Source organism: Nicotiana attenuata, chromosome 10 (genome assembly GCF_001879085.1).
Source record: "Nicotiana attenuata strain UT chromosome 10, NIATTr2, whole genome shotgun sequence".
Classification (NCBI taxonomy): Eukaryota; Viridiplantae; Streptophyta; class Magnoliopsida; order Solanales; family Solanaceae; genus Nicotiana; species Nicotiana attenuata.
The window spans coordinates 14,313,224-14,333,163 of record NC_031998.1 but is presented as its reverse complement, the minus strand read 5'-3'; the positions used below and the strand labels follow the sequence as shown (position 1 = coordinate 14,333,163).

The window sequence follows — 19,940 nt, the reverse complement described above, 5'->3', positions numbered from 1 at the left end:
TTGGAGAACACCCTCGCTCCCTGAAGCTGGTCAAACAAATCATCAATACGAGGTAGGGGATACTTGTTCTTAATTGTTACCTTGTTCAATTGCCTATAGTCGATTCACATTCTCATTGTCCCATCCCTCTTCTTCACAAACAGAACTGGTGCACCCCAAGGTGACACACTAGGCCGAATAAACCCCTTATCCAGGAGCTCCTGAAGCTGCTCCTTCAATTCTTTCAACTCTGCTGGTGCCATGCGATATGGTGGAATAGAAATGGCTGAGTGCCCGGCACCAGGTCAATACCAAAATCAATGTCCCTGTCCGGCGGCATACCCGGCAGGTCTGCAGAAAACACATCGGGAAACTCTCTCACAGCCGAAACAGACTCAATGCTAGGAGTCTCAGCTCCTACATCTCTCACGAACGCCAAATAGGAAAGACAACCCTTCCCAACCATACGCTGGGCCTTTAAGAAGGAAATAACTCTGCTAGGAATATAGTCAGTCACACCACGCCACTCGATCCGCGGTACACCCGGCATAGCCAAAGTGACTGTCTTAGCATAACAGTCTAGAATAGCATGACACGGAGATAACCAGTCCATGCCCAGGATAACATCGAAGTCTACCATGCTCAATAGCAATAAATCAACTCGGGTCTCCAGACCCCCAATAGTCACCAAACATGACCGGAATACGTGGTCTACAACAATAGTGTCGCCCACTGGAGTAGATACATGAACAGGTAAGGCAAGACACCCTCGGGATGTACCCAAATGATGAGCAAAATATGAAGACACATATGAATAGGTAGAACCGGGATCAAATAATACTGAGGCGTCTCTGTGACAGACTGAAATAATACCTGTAATGACAGCGTCTGAAGCAATGGCGTCTGTCCTGCCCAGCATAGCGTAGCAACGAGCCTGACCACCACCATATCGATCTCCACCTCTGGGACGACCCCTGGCTGCCTGATCTCCACCCTTAGCTGACTGGGCGGGTGATGAAGTAACTGGGGCAGAAGTCGAGGGCTGACCCCTCTGCTGATGCTGTCTGCTGCGAAGGCGAGGGCACTACCTCCTAAAATGACCCAACTCTCAGCACTCATAGCAGCTGTCCGGTACTGAAGATGGGGACCGGTGAAAACCTCTCGCACCGGTGTGATTAGCAGATGCACTCGGCGCAGAACAACCCTGAACTGATGGGGCATGAGATGAACTCTGAGCTGGGAGGGCGCTGAGTGAAGTCTGACCCTGCTGGGGCCCATGATGACCACGGCCTGAAGATCCCCCACGATACTCTGGACGAGCTGACTGAGCAGGCGTGAAAGAGCGACCTCTACCCTGCTGGAACTGACCTCTCGACGGAGCACCACTATAACTGCTCGATCCACGAGGCCTCTTAGCCTCCCTCTCCTCTCGCTCTCTACGGCGAACTGACTCAATCTCATGAGCAATGTCTACCACCTCCTCAAACGTAGCACCCAGTACTCTCTCTCTAGTCATCAAAATGCGGAGATGATAGTTAAGACCATCCACAAATCTCCTGATCCTCTCGCGATCTGTTGGAACCATCCAAGTAGCATGACGAGCCAGCTGGGAAAACCTCATCTCGTACTGAGTCACTGTCATGTGTCCCTGTGTCAACCACTCAAACTGCCTACGCAGCTCCTCCCTGTGGGATTGAGGTATATACTTCTCCAGAAAAAGAGCGGAGAAATGCTGCCAAGTCAGAGGTGCTGCACCGGCAGGCCTACGCCTCTCAAAGTCCTCCCACCAAGTAAGAGCAGCCCCCGTGAACTGAAATGTAGTAAATGCCACACGACTCGACTCGAGGATCCCTGCCGTACGGAGCATATGCTGGCATCTGTCAAGAAAACTCTGGGCATCCTCGCCCTCAGCACCACCGAATGTCGGAGGCTGGAGTCTACCAAACCTCTCGAGACGATGCTGCTCATCGTCTGGCATAGCTGGAGCTACAAAACCCTGAACTGGAGGTGCCTCTGGTGTCTGTAGCCCCTGCACTCCCTGCACTCCCTGCGCAGGTGTGCGGGCATCGGGGGTCTGATTGCCTCCCCCGGTATGTGAAGTAGCTGCTGCTGCTGTGGTGGCTAAAACTGCCTGAGCCAAGCCAGTACAGACCATCAAGATCTGTGCCAAGGTCTCCTGAAGACCCGGAATCACAATAGGCACAGCTGGTGCCTGAGCAGGTGTTGCTGGAGTCTCCACCGCTGGAGCCTGATCCTGAGCTGGGGCAGTTATCGGATTAGCAGGTACTGCCCCGGCTACTCTACCCCTGCCACGACCACGACCTCGTCCACGGCATCTGCGGCCTCAGTAGGTGGCACTGGTGGTCGTCCGACGCGTTCAGTAGCTCGCGTTCTCACCATCTGTGAGAGAGTAGAAATAATAAAGATTTAGTTCACAGTTCAACAAAGCCGCACGACAAGAGTTTCAAGAATATGAAATATTTCCTAAAGGTTCTGAAGCCTCTCGAGGATAAGTACAGACGTCTCCGTACCGATCCACGAGACTCTACTAAACCGGCTCATGACTCGCGAGACCAAGTAACCTAGGCTCTAATACCACCTTATCACGACCCAACCCCGGTCATGATAGCGCCCAACACACTGCTAGGCAAGCCCGACCATTTAGACAACCTTGACCGATTAATCATAGAGGATAAATAAAGATTCACAACTAAAATACCAAATTAAATGCGAAATTTTTGAAACAATTTCTAACATTCGAAACCCCAAAATAAAATAAAATACTAATCAGCCCACAGAATCTGGTGTCACGAACATGAGCCTCTAATATAGAATATTCACCTATCACAAGTATGTCTAGGAAGAATGCGAAATAAAGGATAAAGATAGATGGGAGAGATAAGGCTGCGAACGCCCTGCAGCTACCTCGATACTCCCGGATACTGCTGCTCAGCTAAACAAATCCTCACTCACCCTGTGGTGTACCTGGATCTGCACACAAGGTGCAGGGAGTATTGTGAGTACTTCCAACCCAGAAAGTAATAAATATAAATAAAGTCTGAGGATAAGAAATCCCAAATAACACAAGGTAAAGCTATAAATACGGTAAAACAGCGAAGACAATTATAATAATACCACTACAGATAAAGAATAAATGACAATTAAAATATGCAGTGCAACACATAAACCGGTACTCTCCAGTACCCCGCTGCGGCGTGCAGCCCGCTCCATTTATTTAACATCGACGGCGCTCACTGGGGGTGTGCAGTCTCCGGGAGCGGTCCCTTACGGCCCAAGCGCAATAATAAGCCATATCGTGGCATCAAACAGGCCCTCGACCTCATATCAATACCAATATCATACCACTGCGGCGTGCATTCCGATCCCATACTCAGTCCCAAATCACATAAGCCTTTCAGCACAATAATGTAAAAATATTCAGCCCAAACTTCATTTAAAAATATTACTTTAGTTTCTACTTTTAGAAAAATGGCTAAGTTTACAAAAGCAGTGTTAAATACCAGGACTGAGTGCAATATCTAGAAATATGATAAGAAACCAGTAAAAATAATCTGTGAAAGATTCAAGTAGTTGGCATGAAGCCCAATTATGATAATTAATCCATTTTTATAAGGATATCACAAAAACTACAATCAATTAGGTAGTAATTTTATTAAGCGGGACGGACCAAGTCACAATCTCCGACGGTGCTCTACCCCACGCCCGTTATCCGGCGTACAAGTCACCTCACATAGCACTACATTGTGCAAATTCGGGGTTTCAAACCCTCAACACAGCATTTACATTTATTACTAACCTCAAGCTAGCCAAAGCCCTAGCTTGCTATGCCCTTGCCTTTCGATTTAACCTCCTCGTGCGTCGAATCTGACCAAAACCACAACGAATACATCACAATATGCTAATGAGACAATACCCAATCGAAAACAATCGAAAAATAGTGAAATTCCCGAAATTAGCAACAACCCGAGCCCCGGGCCCACTTCTCGAAAATTAGTAAATTTACCATCAACGGATTCCTTATTTCGCCACGAGTCTATACATATAAAGAACACCAAAATCGGAGTCCAAATGACCCCTCAAATTCCTATTTTTGTTCTCTTAGGTTTCAAGCCCTAAGCCACCATTTTTGACCTTAATTCCTTGAGTTTTCAGTCCAATTTCATGTATTTGCATGAAAAAATCATGTTCTAAGTCCAAGGATGCTTACCTGATCGAAGTCCTTGAATTTCCTCTTCAAAATCGCCCAAAAACTCCCCAAGTCCGAAGTTAAAATATGAACTCCTTCAAAATTCGCGAAGGAAATGAAAACCTCTTCTGATCAGTTGTTTCCGCATCTGCGGTACCTTTGTCGCTTCTGCGACTACCACATCTGCGGTAATTATCCGCTTCTGTGGAATCTCCTTAAGAAATCCAAAACCGCCGCAGATGCGGCTTCCCCAACCGCTTCTGCGGAAACAGCACTCAGGCCCGAAATTCGCTTCTGCGATCCTCCCTTCGCTTCTGCGCGACCGCACCGGCGGTCCCACAACTGCAGGTGTGAAAATACCAGATACCAGCAGACCTGCAAATCTCCAAACTTCAATTTTCATCCCGTTTGCCATCTGAAATCACCCCGAGGCCCCCGGGACCTCAACCAAAAACACAAACATGATCCAATACCTTATTCAAACTTGCTCCAATCATCAAAACATCTCAAACAACACTAAAACCATCATTTCTCATCGAATTCAAGCCTAAGTTCTTCCAAAACTTTCGAAACACGCATTCGATCAAAAACCCAACCAAAACACCTCCGAATGACCTGAAATTTTGCACACACATCCCAAATCACCTAACAAAGCTACTGCAACTCTCGAAATTCCATTCCGACCCCCGGATCAAAATCTCACCTATCGACCTGAATTCGCCAAAATCCTAACTTTGCCAATTCAAGCCTAGTTCGACTCCGGACCTCCAAAATCACTTTTGATCACACTCCTAAGTCACAAATCATTCCCCGAAGTTAACCAAATCATCGGAATTCATATTCGAGCCCTCTAACACAAAAGTCAATGTCCGGTTGACTTTTCGAAATTAAACCTTCCTTAAAGAGGCTAAGTGACTCATTTCCTTCTAGAACCAATCCAAATCCACTCTAACACATCTAATACTGATACTAAAGCATTAAGAAATAGAAAATGTGGGAAACGGGGCGGTAACACACGTGACGACGGGTTGGGTCGTCACAACTACACCAAGGAAAACTCTATGAGTATTATGGGTTCTATAAATGAAAGCTATAAAGTAAACCTATCAACTGAGGTTTTGCAGCGTATTTATGATCCTTGGAAACAATCGGTAATCATTAAGCTCTTAGGGAAGCGAATCATGCACCACTACCTAAGGAGAAGGGTACAAGAACAATGGAGGATATCTGAAAACTTCCCACTAATCGATTTGGGTGCAGATTACTACGTTGCTAAATTCACAAACGAAGAAAATCTAACTAAAGCCCTACACCAAGGTCCTTGGTTCATCAATGGACATTTTCTCTCGGTCCAAAGGTGGGTGCCAAACTTTGTGGCATCAGCTTCAAAGCCCCTAAGTATTGCTATATGGGTTCGCCTTCCTCACCTTCCGACTGAGTTCTACGATGGTGTGATCCTTAGGAAAATTGGGAACACCATTGGGAGATTGTTAAAAGTCGACGCATGCACATCAGCTACCTTACGTGGTCGTTATGCTAGATTATGTGTGGAAATCCCCATGGATCAACTAGTCAAATCCTTTATATTCATTGGGTCACATAAACAGTCCATCCATTACGAAGGAGAGAATTTTCTCTGCAAAAAATGTGGTAGGCTTGGTCATATCAGCCCACACTGTCCTCACTCCAAGTCATCAACAACTCCAAAAGAAATGGAATCGCAGAGTCCCCAGAAGAACCATCAAGATCCAAGCAATGAAAGCTGGGAGACAGTTTCGTTTAGCAGGCTCAAAAGCAGAGGCACATGTTCTAAACTAAATGTTGTTAACGTATCAGACACACCAGGTATTAATGTTAAGATCTTCAATGCAGACACAGGTAAGTTCCTTCAAAATCAGAAATTAAAGTTTGTAGAAAAAGATTCTTATGATAAATCCTTAAAGTTCAAAGGTTTTAACAGCCCTTTATCTGCTATTAGTAAAGCTAATTACATTCCCACTACCAACAAATTCCACTCATTATCCTTAACGCCCACAGATTCCACCTATAACCAAGATCAAATGGTTTTGAATGAAAACACTGACCAATGCATGGAGGGTAAGTTGTGCCCTACGGACCCATCTATCTTACACGTGGAAGGTGCTGTTATACCCCCCTCCTTCACGCCCCAATCATTAGCTAGGCCTACAATTAGCAATAATCCCCCGGTAGGCAGTAATCTTATCAAAGATCAATCGTCTAATACAATTTACACTCAAAATCAACCAATTAACGAGGCTCTCCCACACCACTCCACCAATCAACCTTACCCATTGGGTGATTCAACGTCCAATAAGATGACATTACCACAACACCTGTCCACTCCTTTAGTAGATATTGAACAACTGGACACTATCCTAATAAACGTGGCCTCTACTAAATCTCTAGATGAATTGGTTACGCTTCCCCATCCCCTTCCCATGCACATAGACCCTAAACCTATAAAGCTATCAAGTGTCTCAATTCCTATCAAGTGTGCAAGTAGTATAAACTCCCCTTTCTAGTCCCAAACAGTATCAATATGCCAAGAATTCCACACTCACTAAGAAGGAGAAATAAACTCATCCAAGTTCTCCGTCAATCCCCTCGTCCAACTATGAACAACCTGCCCCCCCTCCCACCTCAACTCCCAAATCCAACAGTCTACTACACCTCTCCACCACTACCTCTAAACTACCAACCACTCAACTGGATCGAAGCAGGCTTAATGGGCCATGCGATCTCCTTCAATATGGAGATCAATGGCTAGGACACAGTCATAGTGATCCAAAACACCCCTACGTGGCCCAACTTATATCGGAGGGGGTGAGGTTAGCCATGAACAACTTCATGACACAAAACTGGATCAACAATGTGTTCCAGCCTCTTGCACCATCTATGAATGTCAACCTGCTTCAATCCATGCAAAGCCATTGGAATCTCCCACCTCGAGCAAACCCTCAGATCCCACTCCCTCACACTCTGGATCTTACCTTCTTTCTCCCAGAGGAGATCTCTCTACTCAGTTCCATTCTCATTCCATGGGACTCCCATGCAAACCATGTTCCAGTCAACATGCCAAACCAGATGGAGAATAATCCACCTCCTAACGAACAAGGTCAAGGAGAAAATCAAATGGAGGAGGAGGAAGAAGTGGAACCCCTAAATACGGAGCTGAGTGTGGAATTTGCAAACCTAAACGAGGTAAAGGTTCTGCTCTTCAAGGAAAACATGAGCAATAAGTTCATATTCAACTGGCCTCCCTCAGTGCTCAAATGCTCGATGGACATAAGGCCACCAAGGGACCGAACGATGGGCTCCAATGCAGTGATCCTAGTCCCATGCAGCAGAACGAACCCAACCCCCCTCTGGAGGCAGTGACCATCCCAACCAACCAAAATCCAATAATGATGAATAGAGCTACTGGCATCATTTTCTAGAACGTGCGAGGAGCAAACAATGAAGACTTTCACAGGAACTTTATAGATCTTTTGGATACCCACAAACCCTGCTTAGTAGCCTTGCTCAAAACTAGGATGTCCTCCCATGCAGGCCTTCTCAACGACTACAACTTCACAAAAATGATTGAGGTTCCCGTTGAAGGCCAATCTGGTGCTCTAGCTGTCCTCTATGACCACAAAGTGGTTACTGTCAACAACTTTACTAGAAGGGGCCAGGAAATCCATGCTATGTTTGAGGTAATCCCCTACAAATTTTCATGGCTTCTTAGTACTATTTATGCCAGCACAGATGTCTATATAAGAGTCTATGTGGAATTATCTATAATATATTGCTAGTAATTTCAATGGACCCTAGCTATTAGGAGGTGACCTCAATGATATTACTATGTCATCTGAAAAATTTGGAGGTAGGCCAATAAATCACTCTAAAACTAATAGGATTTGGAACCATATCAATAATTGTAAGCTATTCGATTTAGGGTTCAAAGGATGTAAGTATACTTGGTCTAACCACCGAAAGAGGCACAAAGGCCTTATCATGGAAAGACTAGACAGATTTTTGGCTAATGAAAATTGGCTAAGTCTTTTCCCAGGCTCCTCAGTAACTCACTTACCTAAAACCTATTCGGACCATAATTGCTTGCTCCTTAAGCTGAACTCCTTTAAAGGTTGCCATAGTCAAAAACCTTTTAGGCTTGAAAACATTTGGTGCACCCACCCCGACTTCACTAGATTAGTTCATTCTCACTGGGCCAATAATAATTTTAAATCGGCCTCACACGAATTTGTTATCAATATTACAAACTGGAGTAAGTCTACCTTTGGGGATATCTTCAAGAAAAAGAAGGAAATATTAGCAAGACTTAAGGGCATCCAGTGCTCCCCCCACTATGCTACTATTAGGTTTTTACAAGAGCTTGAACTTCGTTATAAAAAGATTATAATACATTCCTCAAATTAGAAGAGGACTACTGGAAGCTTAGATCAAGAGTCAATTGGCTCAATAATGGCGACGCCAATATGAAATTCTTCCATATTAGTGCCACTAATAGAAGAAGGAGAAATAACATAAGCTACTTTAAAGACAATTCCGGAAACTAGATTGATAATCCTAATGAAATTCTGAGCCATCTCCAAAATTATTTTGAGGAAGCCTTTACTACGTCCCACCATCTCTCAACAAAGTATAACCTACCAAAGAATTTAGATCACGTAGATCTTTCCAGTATAAATAGAACAATGTGTAATAGTGAAATTCAAAAGGCCTTATTCTCGTTTAAACCTTATAAAGCCTCGGGACAGGATGGTTTCCACCCTTTTTTCTACCAAAATTATTGGAAAATAGTTGGCCCCAGTGTTACTACCTACTGCCAAGAAATCTTTGCTACTCAGCACATCCCATTGGAAAATAATAGCACTTACATCTGTCTCATTCCTAAAATACCCATTGCAAACGACCTAAAATTTTTTAGGCCTATCAGTCTCTATAATACAATTTACAAAGTGATTACCAAAATCATCACTAATAGACTAAAACCCTTCTTGGATAAAATCATTAGTCCTTTTCAAGCTAGCTTCCTAAAAAATAGAAGTGCTAGCGATAATGCTATTTTAATCCAAGAAATTATGAACCATTTTAGAAAAAGTAGTAGTAAGAAAGGCAAAATGATTCTTAAGCTTGACTTAGAAAAAGCCTTTGATAAGCTTGAGTGGTCCTTTATCCATAAAACGTTGATTTACTTTAAATTCCCCCCCAAAAATAACTACTGTTATCATGTCTTGCATTACTACTAGCACTATGTCCGTGCTAGTTAATGGTACAACCACAAGATGTTTCACCCCAAGTCGTGGTATTAGGCAAGGCGACCCTATGTCACCATACATATTCATTCTATGTATAAAATGTTCACTAGATATATAAATCACCAAGTAGACATTAAAATGTGGGACCCTATTAGGCTATCAATGAATGGTTTAAGCCTTTCTCATCTCTTCTTCGCAGACGACCTAACCCTAATGGGTCACATTAATAGTAAGACTTGCAACTCTATCCTCTATGGTATTAATCAATTTTGCAACATGTCAGGACAATCCATAAACCTTGTTAAATCTAAAATTATTTTTTCAAAAAGTTGTCCTAATAGTTGCATCACTGATATCTCCCAATTTTTTGGTATTAAAAAATGTGATTCTTTTGGAAAATACCTTGGCTTCCCAATATACAACTCCAGCCCTAAAGCTAAGGATTTCCAATATGTTCTTGATGCAATGAGAGCTAGATTAGCCATGTGGAAATCGAGCTGCTTAAATATCACTGGTAGAACTACTCTTGCATGCTCTACTCTAGCAAGTATCCCTAGCCACGTGATGCAATATACCCTTCTCCCCGTTAAAATCCTTAAATCAATTGACAAAATTCAAAGAGATTTCATCTGGGGTACAACGGATTCCAAAAAGAAACTTCATCTTATTAGCTGGGAAACAATTACTACTAATAAGGATAAAAGGGGGCTTGGGATTACGCAAAGCAAAATCCAAGAATTTAGCCTTACTTACTAGTATAGCTTGGAGGTTTCTTAACTCTCCTTCTGCCCCTTGGGCCAACATCCTTACCCGGAAATTTATTAACAATAACAGAAAATCGAAGCATTCCTATACATGGAATAGCCTTCTTAAGGGTTGGCACATCTGTAACAAAGGGAGCCTATGGTCAATCCATAGTAACTCCTCACTCTCCATTTGGAGCGCTAAATGGATCCCAAACACCCCCCTCCTAAGAAACTGTATAGAAAGCCCCGTAAATATTAAGGATCACGATTTGAAAATCAGTGGTCCTTCGATAAGCTATCCTTCATCCTCCCCGCTAAAGTCTCTAATAACAATGCCAACATCTGTATACTCACTGAACGCTATTATGATCACCTTATCCGGGAACCCAATTCTGATGGCTCCTTCTCCACGACTTCATGCTACTCCCTAATTGAGAATCCTGTACCATCTCCTTGTAATAACTCTAACAATTTCAAATGGGTATGGGAGGCTCACTGCCCAAATAAAATTAAATTCTTCCTTTGGAAATGTTGCCACAATAGACTCCCCACACGCTCCTTCCTTCATCATATTGGAATGAATTTAGACAAAACATGCACTGTGTGTAGGTCAGGGGATGAATCCCTCCCCCATATCTTCCTACACTGCGAGGTAGCCATGCATCTATGGACATCCCTTAATGTTGATATGACTCTCTAGACTGTGAAAATATCAATTGGCTATACGCCATCCAAAATAGTAACCCTTTGGTTCCATCCAACATCATCAACTGGAACCTATTGTTCCCTTTCTTACTCTGGAACATTTGGCTAAATAGAAACCGTAATCTGGAAAACAATACTACTAATCTCATATCCTTACCACGTATCATCAATCAAGTTAGTGAATTTCACTACCTAACAGAAAGGGAAAGTAACCAGGATCTTAGACTCAGCTGCAGCACAAATTGGAGGAAGCCTCCAATAGGTTGGTACAAACTAAATCTTGATGGTGCTCATAATAAAGTTACAAGCGGAATAGGTGGAGTGGTGCGCGATCATTATGGCCAATGGATACTAGGCTTCAACATGAGAGTTCACATAGCTTCATGCATCCATGCAGAACTATTGGCTTTCGAGCAAAGTATGAAGTTCGCATTAGAAAGAAACCTACTTCCTCTGGAAATTGAATCCGACTCATTACAGGTATTACAATTCCTGGAAAATAGTAAAACTATTTTTGACTCTATTGTTCATAACTGCAGGTGGCTACTGGCAGGGAAGGAGAAGGTCATAGTGGTCCGGCATAGCTTCAGAGAAGGGAACAAAGTAGCAGACCGTCTGGCTAAGGAAGCTACCAGGCAGACTCTTATAAATAAGTTAGTTTATTTTGATAGACCTCCCACATATGTCATGGCCAGGATGCTGGAGGACAGAGATAGAGGCAGTAGTAGGAAACTAGTGCTTAGAAGCACCTGTAGAACCCTAGCATCTTTTGGTAATCTAAATGCTATAGATGGCATTAATGCTTTGTGTAATGATCCAGTGGATCAATGTACTAATGCTCCTTAGCTTGTTTTAAATAAAATTCTCCTCTGTTAAAAAAAAGGAAATTAATGTATCGATCAACTAGGCGTTTGGACATAAAAATTTATAGTTTTTGAAAAAGTAGTATTTGGAGTTAAGTTGAAAAATACTATTTCGAATTTGAAATGATATTTGGATATGCATTTCACTTAAAAAAATATTGCAGTTTTGTGAGTGAGGAAAAAATCTTAAAAAATTTTGAAATTGGTTTTTGAAAAACTCATTTTTGAAAATTTCCAAAAACTTACAACAAACACATTTTTGAACACTTTCTTTTTTTAAAAAAAGAAACTTTTTATGGACAAACGGGCCCGAATATGACTAAAATAGCGGAGAATTGATTTTGTAATCTATTATATATGCTATTGTATTTATATGCTTTTTTAGATCAGTAAAAAAAATAACACATGAGATCATTATATGAGCATTTTTTATTATTCAAATTGTAAGTATGCAGAGAAGAGCATTCTCTCAGAAAAGACGATAGATTGGCCGTTTAGTTTTTAAAAAGTTTTTCTCTTTTTGTGGGTAGTTGTCTAACTGTGAATGTGTTAGCTTATGGAGATAACGACTTTAACGAAAATTTGTTTAGCGTGTGTTTTCTTTTAACACGCTACACAATAATAAAATAGTCATATTTTAATTTAAGAATATTATAATGCTGGGAAATGGGAACATACTTTCAACACATTAGTGGCAAAAATAAAGGGTAGGGGAGACTGAAGCCCTCAAATCCAATTTTAGAAATAAATTTTTCAGTGTTAATTTTAAATAATCGTACTAACTTATGTAAAGGATGTGTCCACACATGGAGTGTCTTAGCTCACGTCTGTTTTAACTAAATTGTAGTTAGTTCACCTTGTAACTGTAGTTAGCGTATTATTCTGTTAATTGTACAGCTGTCCATGAGTTGGCATTACTTAGTTGGTTAGAGTAAAAGTTAGTTATATAGAATTGTACAGTGTAATTCCGATACAACTGAAGATGAAGATTTCATTCTTTGCTTTCTCTTCTCGAAATGCTTCTTCTCTTCTCCAAATGATATTTGTTTCAGCTCATTGTGAGAATTTAACATGGTATCAGAGCAACTGATCGAGTAATTCTAGGAAATTTTTGAGCAATTGAAGAAAATTCGAGAGAATTCACTCAGTTTTGTTTTCTAGAACCCTAATTTTGTGCAATTGCAATTTTTTGGTACTTTGATTTGCCGTAATTCATGGCTATTTCTGATGAATCAAGCAGTACTGTGAACAACAGAGCTACTACGGTCGGGGATCTATAATTCTCGATCACAATCACTCGCTATATCTACATCTTTCTGATGGACCTGGATCTTTGTCTGTAGGACTTGTGCTAACTAGAATGGAGAACTACACTCTCTAGAGTCGTGCGATGAAGGTTGCTTTGTTAGGAAAAAAAATGTGTCTAGTCGACGGATCGACTTCAAAGGAGGACTTTGGATCTGAGTTAACACACCAATGTAATCGATGCAATGTGATTGTAACCTCATGGTTAATGAGCAATGTTAACAAGGATCTGATAACTGGAGTACTTTTCTCGTCTAATGCTCGTACAGTGTGGTTTGCGTTCAAGGAACGCTTTGATAATGTCGATGGATTGAGGCTATACTATCTGCACAAGGAGATTTTCACAATGACTCAAGGAATTTCTTATGTTTCTACATATTTTACCAAGCTCAGAGACCTATGGGCAGAGTATGATTCCATCTTGCCTCCACCTCCAGCTGCAGAGTATGTTGAACAGTTGGAATATCAATGTCTATTACAATTTCTCATGGGATTAAACGATAGCCTTGAACAAGCTAGAAGCCAAATCCTCTTAATGCCTACCTTGCCGTCTATCAACAAAGCCTATGCTATGGTAGTTCAAGATGAAAGCAGGCGCATGATCACTGGTAGCAGTTATGGAAATGCGGGAAACATTGAGCCTACTGCTCTGTTTACTACACAATCAGGAAAAAAAGAAGGAATTATAGTTTGGAATGTGACCTTTGTCACCTAAAAGAGCATACTAGAAAAGACTGCTATAAACTAATAAAATTTTATTTTTGTAAAACAAAAACAGGACACCTAAAGAAGAGTTGCAACAAGATTGTGGGTTATCCTCCAGATTTCAAGCTAAAGAGAAAAGTGAATGTAGTTTTGCTAGAAGGATCAGGGCAACAGTCTCAGACCCCACCAATGCCTAATCAACAAATGAGTAATGCAGCTGTTCCAACCTAGTTCTTCACAAAAGATCAGTACAATCAACTTATACAACTGTTAAACAAGAACTCTGTTGGAGATGTCAGTGCTCACATGGCAAGTAAATGCTTCCGTGGCAATGTAAAGTTCTGTGAGAATATGGTACTTTGTAAATGGATTGTACATACTGTGCTACGAACCATATGACTGATACTAAAGGCTTATTACATTATAAACTATCAGTAGGAAGCACAGGACATGTTCGATTACCTACTGGAGATTCAGCCACTATTTCACATATGGGGGAATGTCAGCTCACGGGAGGTGGTACACTTAAAGATGTTCTTTGTGTTCTAGCTTTCAAGTTCAATCTTTTGCCAGTGTCTAAGATGACAAAGGACTTGAAATGTTGTGTCACATTCTTTCCACAATGCTGTGTATTTCAGGACCTCTTGTCTGGGAAGGTGAAGGAGATTCGTATATAGGACACAAAGTGAATCGAGCCTTTGCAGCAACTCATGGGACAGGTGTAGACTTATGGCATAAACGAACAGGACATGTCCCAATGTAGGTTCTTAGGAAAATTCCTAACTTACTGAATGACACCAGTTTCTCTTGTAACAATCGGTTGAATAAGTGTGAAATATGTCCACTAGCAAGGCAAACTAGAATACCATTTCTACTTAGTAAGAGTAGAAGCTTATCTAGTTTTGACTTGGTACACATAGATGTTTGGGGTCCTTATAAAGTTACTACTCATAATGGAATGAGATTTTTCCTTACCTTGGTGAATGATTGCACTAGATGGACTTGGGTGTTTCTTATGAGACTAAAGTTTGATGTGGTCTTCTTACTCAAAACTTTTATTACTTTGGTCAAGACACAATAAGGTAAGCAAATTAAGGTGTTTAGATCAGATAATAGAGGGGAGTTTTTTAATGACATCGTGCATCAAAGTTCTTGCCCATACATCCCTCAGTAAAATGGGTTGGTTGAAAGAAGACATAGGCATATACTTGAGACTGCCAGAGCTATCAGATTCCATGGACACTTGCATGTTAGGTACTGTGGCCATTGTATTGACACAACAGTTTACATCATCAACATGATTTCCTCCTCAATTCTTGCAGGCAAATCCACTTATGAAATGCTACATGGAAAACAACCATCTATTTCACACTTGAGAGTGGTAGGATGCCTGTGCTTTGCAACAAACATAATCAAGCATGATAATTTTGAGCCAAGGGTTTTGAGGTCTGTTCTATTGGGGTATGTAGCACACCAGAAGGGTTACAGGCTGTTAGACCTGGAGCACAGAGTTTTCTTCATTAGTAGAGATGTAGTCTTTTATGAGGTTGTGTTTCCTTTCCAATCACTGGACCTTAGTTCAACAGACTTTTTTCTGGACTCTGCTCATGTTCCTGAATAGGATTTTATCACAAATTCAGCTCCAATTGCAACACAGGTTCCACACAAGGAACTTTGTACACAATCAGCACCATGCTCTTCCAATATACCCAAGACTTCCCACTCCACAAATACTGTACCTACTACAATTCCTAATGGTGCTTCTATACATGTTGATTCCACTCTTGCTAATATTCCAGCATTAGGTTGTTATCCAAACACATATGGTCAGGAGATTAGGAAATCAGGGAGAGTGTCTAAACCTCCCATATGGATGCGGGATTATGTTCAGCCTACCAAGGGGAAGTCTGCTGGCTGCTGCAAATACCCTCTTTCCGAGGTACTCACCGATGATCACATTGCACCTAAATATCAAAGCTATCTGTGTAGAACTAATGACTTACCAAGAGGCAATTAAAGATAAGAGGTGGGTAGAAGCTGTGCATTATGAAATCAAGGCCTTAGAAGACAATAACACATGGGATCTTGTTCCTCTATCTAAGGGAAAGAAGACTATTAAATATAAATGTGTCTATAAGATCAAATACAAGGCTTCTGGTGAAGTTGAAAGGTTCAAAGCCACATGTGTGGCAAAAGGGTACAATCAGAAAGAAGGCTTAGACTACCAAGAGACATTCTCACATGTGGTAAAATGGTGACCGTCTGGAGTGTGCTTTTCATAGCAGCTTCAAAACATTGGAACATCCATCAAATGGATGTGCACAATACAATTTTGCAAGGTGATCTCTTTGAGGAGGTGTATATGAAGTTCCACAGGGGTTCAATGATTCCACCGATACGTCCTTAGTATGCAAACTACTTAAGTCACTCTATGGACTTAAGCTGGTTTCTAGTGGGACATCAAATTGTCCACAACATTGCTGAATTCTAGTTTTACACAGAGCCACATAGACTATTCCTTGTTCATCAAGCGAGTGGCAGGAAATTTGGTGGTGGTTTTAATCTATATTGATACCTATTGATCACAGATGATGATATACTGTTGATACAATAGACCAAGACCAAGGATGATCTACAGTCCAGTTTTAAAGTCAAAGACCTTGGTGAGCTTAAATTTTCTTGGGCATTGACTTTGCTAGGAGTGACAAGGGGATCTTCATGCACCAATGAAAGTATGCCTTGGAGTTGATCTTTGGTCTTGGGTTAGCAGGGTCCAAACCTGTCCATTCCCCTATGGAGCAGAACCTCAAATTAAATACCACTAAATTTGATGATCATATAGCTTCTACTCGTGATTCTATACTCTCTAATCCTGGCCCCTATTAGAGCTTGTTGGGAAAATTGCTCTACTTAACTATTACTCGTCTTGACATTTCAGTTGCAGTGTAGTGCTTAAATCTATTCATGCATAAACCCAAGACTTCCTATATGGAGGCTGCTATGAGGGTCATGAGATACGTTAAGTCTAGTCTTGGTCTGGGTATTTATTGAGTGCTACCTGCTCAGATTCTCTCTCAGCTTTTTGTTATGCTGATTGGGCTGCTTTCCCCAACACACACAGGTCTGCCACAAGGTATTTTGTCAAGTTTGGTAGCTCCTTGATTTCTTGGAAGTCCAAGAAGCAGTCAACTATTTCTCGCAGCCCAGTAGAGGTTGAGTATAAGAGTTTGGCCTCTACAATAGCTTAGGTGATTTGGATTCTTAGTCTGTTCAAGGAGTTGGATATCCCTCAACCTTCTTCTGTTCCTATCTATTGTGATAGCAAATCAGCTATTCAAATTGTTGTGAACCTAGTGTTTCATGATCGCACGTAACATATTGATATTGCCTGCCATTTTATTCGAGAAAAAGGTTCAATAGGGACTGATTAGTACCATCTATGTACCTATTGCAGAATAGGAAGCTGATTTGCTAACCAAGGGACTTGGGCGATCTCAACATGATTATTTAGTGTCCAAGCTAGGACTGAAGAACATCTTCAGTAGTCCTAGCTTGAGGGAGGGGGGGGGGGTGTAAAGTATGTGTCTACGCATGCAATGCCTTACCTCACGTGTGTTTTAACTTAACTATAGTTAGTTCACCTTGTAACTGTAGTTAGCATAGTAGTCTGTTAATTGTACAACTGACCATGAGTTGGCACTAGTTATTTGGTTAGAGTAAAAATTAGTTATATAGAGTTGTACAGTGTAACTCCGATATAATTGAAGATGAATATTTCATTCTCTGATTTCTCTTCTCGAAATGCTTCTTCTCTTCTCCAAATCTGATATTTGTTTCAGCTCAATCGTGAGAATTTAACAACTTGTTAGTATTTTATAGTGAACTTCCGCATTCCCCCCCTTCCCCCCCCCCCAAAAAAAAAAAAATACTTACCATAGATCTCCTCCTCTTTTCTCTCTTCACATTCTAATTCTCAAAATGGTGAAATATTTCAATGCTAAAATAAGATTTTATGACTTTTGAGGGTGTGTTTACATTTCTTAGACAAATTAGCAAAAGACTACTTTTTTTTAATTTCCCTTTTATTTGTTGTGGACAGAAAATTCACTTTAGTCAACATCAGCATGATGTCAGAAGTCATACCCTCACACGGTCATTTCAACAAACTACACACTAAAAAGAACAATAAAAAGAGAAGAAAAAAAATTATAATAATCAAATCGTGGGTCCAACTTTAATATCAAAATCTGAAAGCTTATTGGTGGAATAGATTTTTCTCATATCCTGAACCTACCAGTTGGACGTCTGCGCCAGTAAAACTAACAAGAACTCACTTGTTCTTGTTAGTTGTTGGTAGGTAAGTTCTATCTAAATTATAGCCAGATTGTACCCTCATTTTTTAATTTAACCATATGATATCCAAAATTCAATGTCCCAACTAACTCAATTGTGTGTATCCTCATTATTCAAATTGTACCCTCATTTTGCCCATGTAACATGTGCGTAAGCAGATGAAACATTGCGATATGATCCAGAATAATTGCATAATAATTGAGTAATTCTTTTAGTTGTTAATTCCAATATTAGTTGTAAATTCCAGCTGTCAAGTTAGTTAGAAGTTAGTTGCCACATGTGAGCTTCACCGAGTTAGTTATAACTAACTTTCTCTCCCCTTTTCTGTTAAGCCCTCAGTAGATATAAGGCAGTAATTGGCATTGTAATAGTTTTGTGATTTGATTTTTCATCAACAATACCAGCTCTCCTTCTCTCTCTAAACACAGAACTCAATTCGAGTATTACAGAAGTCTGTTCAAGAGCAATTATGCAACCTTACTCTTTAGGATTTCTTATTTCTTTTCTCAATTTCCTTTAGTTGCTATCATTGGTATCAACACACGATCCTTGGATATATGGGAAGCAAAAATGGGGGAGCACAACACTAGAATACAAGAGTTTCGAAGAGATCATGATGGTCTTCGAGGATCTTTTGAAGGTATCACTGGAACCATGGAAGAATTACAGAGGAACATGGATGAGAAGCTTGCGAAGTCGATGGAGGAGTTTAAGAGAATCCTCTTGACCACTATGGAGAATCAAAGACCACAAGTGAATCCCAGAACAGAGGAGGAAAATACAACTGCAGCTGCTAGAGGTCGACGCCAAGAAGAGTATCAGTTGCCTACGAGGAGGAATCAACTGGAATTTCCAAAGTTCGATGGCACTGGTTTACGCGATTGGTTGTATTAGTGTGAGCAGTTCTTTGAAGTAGATGAAACCCAGAAGCATCTAAGGTGAAATTTGCTTCGTGCAGACTGGGAGGCAAAGCCCTTCAATGGCATCAAGTTTTTATGAAAACCAGATTGTTGAGGGAGTGGCCTAGCTGGGGAGAATATGTGAGATGTTTGTACGCAAGGTTTGGTTCAGAGTTATTCGATGACCCAATGGGAGATTTGAAAGACCTCAAGCAGGTAAACTCTGTACAAGATTATGTGGATATGTTTGATGAATTATTAACTAAAGTAGAATTAAATGAAGAATATGTTGTTAGTTGCTTTTTGAGAGGTCTGAAACCTGAGATAGGGTTGCCTGTAAAGATGTTTGCTCCTCGATCCTTACAGAAGGCAATTAGTTTAGCTAAAATCCAAGAACAAACACTAATAATCCGAAAAAATGCTTCAAAAAGTACACCAATTCTTTCTAATCCCAGACCAACCCAGAGATATCTCCCTGCTAACACCAACTATTACAACAATCAGCCTTTTCTAAGCCAAACCTATCTATCCAAAAAGCTCAGAGTTCTTTTACTGGAGCTGTTAAACCAATTTACAAAAATCCAAAGATTCTAAGTCCCGGTGAAATGGAGGATAAGAGGTCTAGAGGGTTATGTTTCTATTGTGATGAAAAGTATGTCCCTGGACACGTGTGTTAAAAAAGGAGGCAGTTGTTTTCTATTGAGGTGGAGGAACCAGAAGGGGTAAGAGATGACGGTGAAGAGGGAGATGTAATGCTTGATCCCTCTGAATTCCTGTGTATGGAAGGGGTAGAATTTGAGGTTGACAATGAAGGAGCCATCTTACCTCATGTTTCAGTTCATGCTATGACTGGTGCTCAAGATTTTAGAACAATGTTCAGAACTATGAGGGTTACA

The 19,940-nt window shown here is 41.0% G+C and overlaps 2 protein-coding genes across 2 annotated transcripts; both read left to right on the top strand.

The window, feature by feature from the left end:
- Positions 13,296–13,802, top strand: LOC109233595. The gene has a single exon (XM_019399479.1). The coding sequence runs from the start codon at positions 13,296–13,298 to the stop codon at positions 13,800–13,802; it is 507 nt and encodes a 168-aa protein (XP_019255024.1).
- LOC109233594 lies at positions 14,158–17,040 on the top strand. The gene is made up of 5 exons (XM_019399478.1): positions 14,158–14,461; positions 15,115–15,302; positions 15,414–15,731; positions 16,407–16,524; positions 16,859–17,040. Exons 1-5 carry the CDS (start codon positions 14,158–14,160, stop codon positions 17,038–17,040), a joined length of 1,110 nt encoding a protein of 369 aa, XP_019255023.1.

What these genes read in the sequence shown, in the direction of transcription:
- LOC109233594 (XM_019399478.1), top strand. Translation starts at nt 14,158, where the DNA reads ATGGATTGTACATACTGTGCTACGAACCATATGACTGATACTAAAGGC. An exon ending in TGTTAGACCTGGAGCACAGA is followed by an intron (nt 15,303 to 15,413) that starts GTTTTCTTCATT and finishes GTTCCTGAATAG; the next exon opens with GATTTTATCACAAATTCAGC. An exon ending in GCAAATACCCTCTTTCCGAG is followed by an intron (nt 15,732 to 16,406) that starts GTACTCACCGAT and finishes TTGATACAATAG; the next exon opens with ACCAAGACCAAGGATGATCT.
- LOC109233595 (XM_019399479.1), top strand. Translation starts at nt 13,296, where the DNA reads ATGAGCAATGTTAACAAGGATCTGATAACTGGAGTACTTTTCTCGTCT.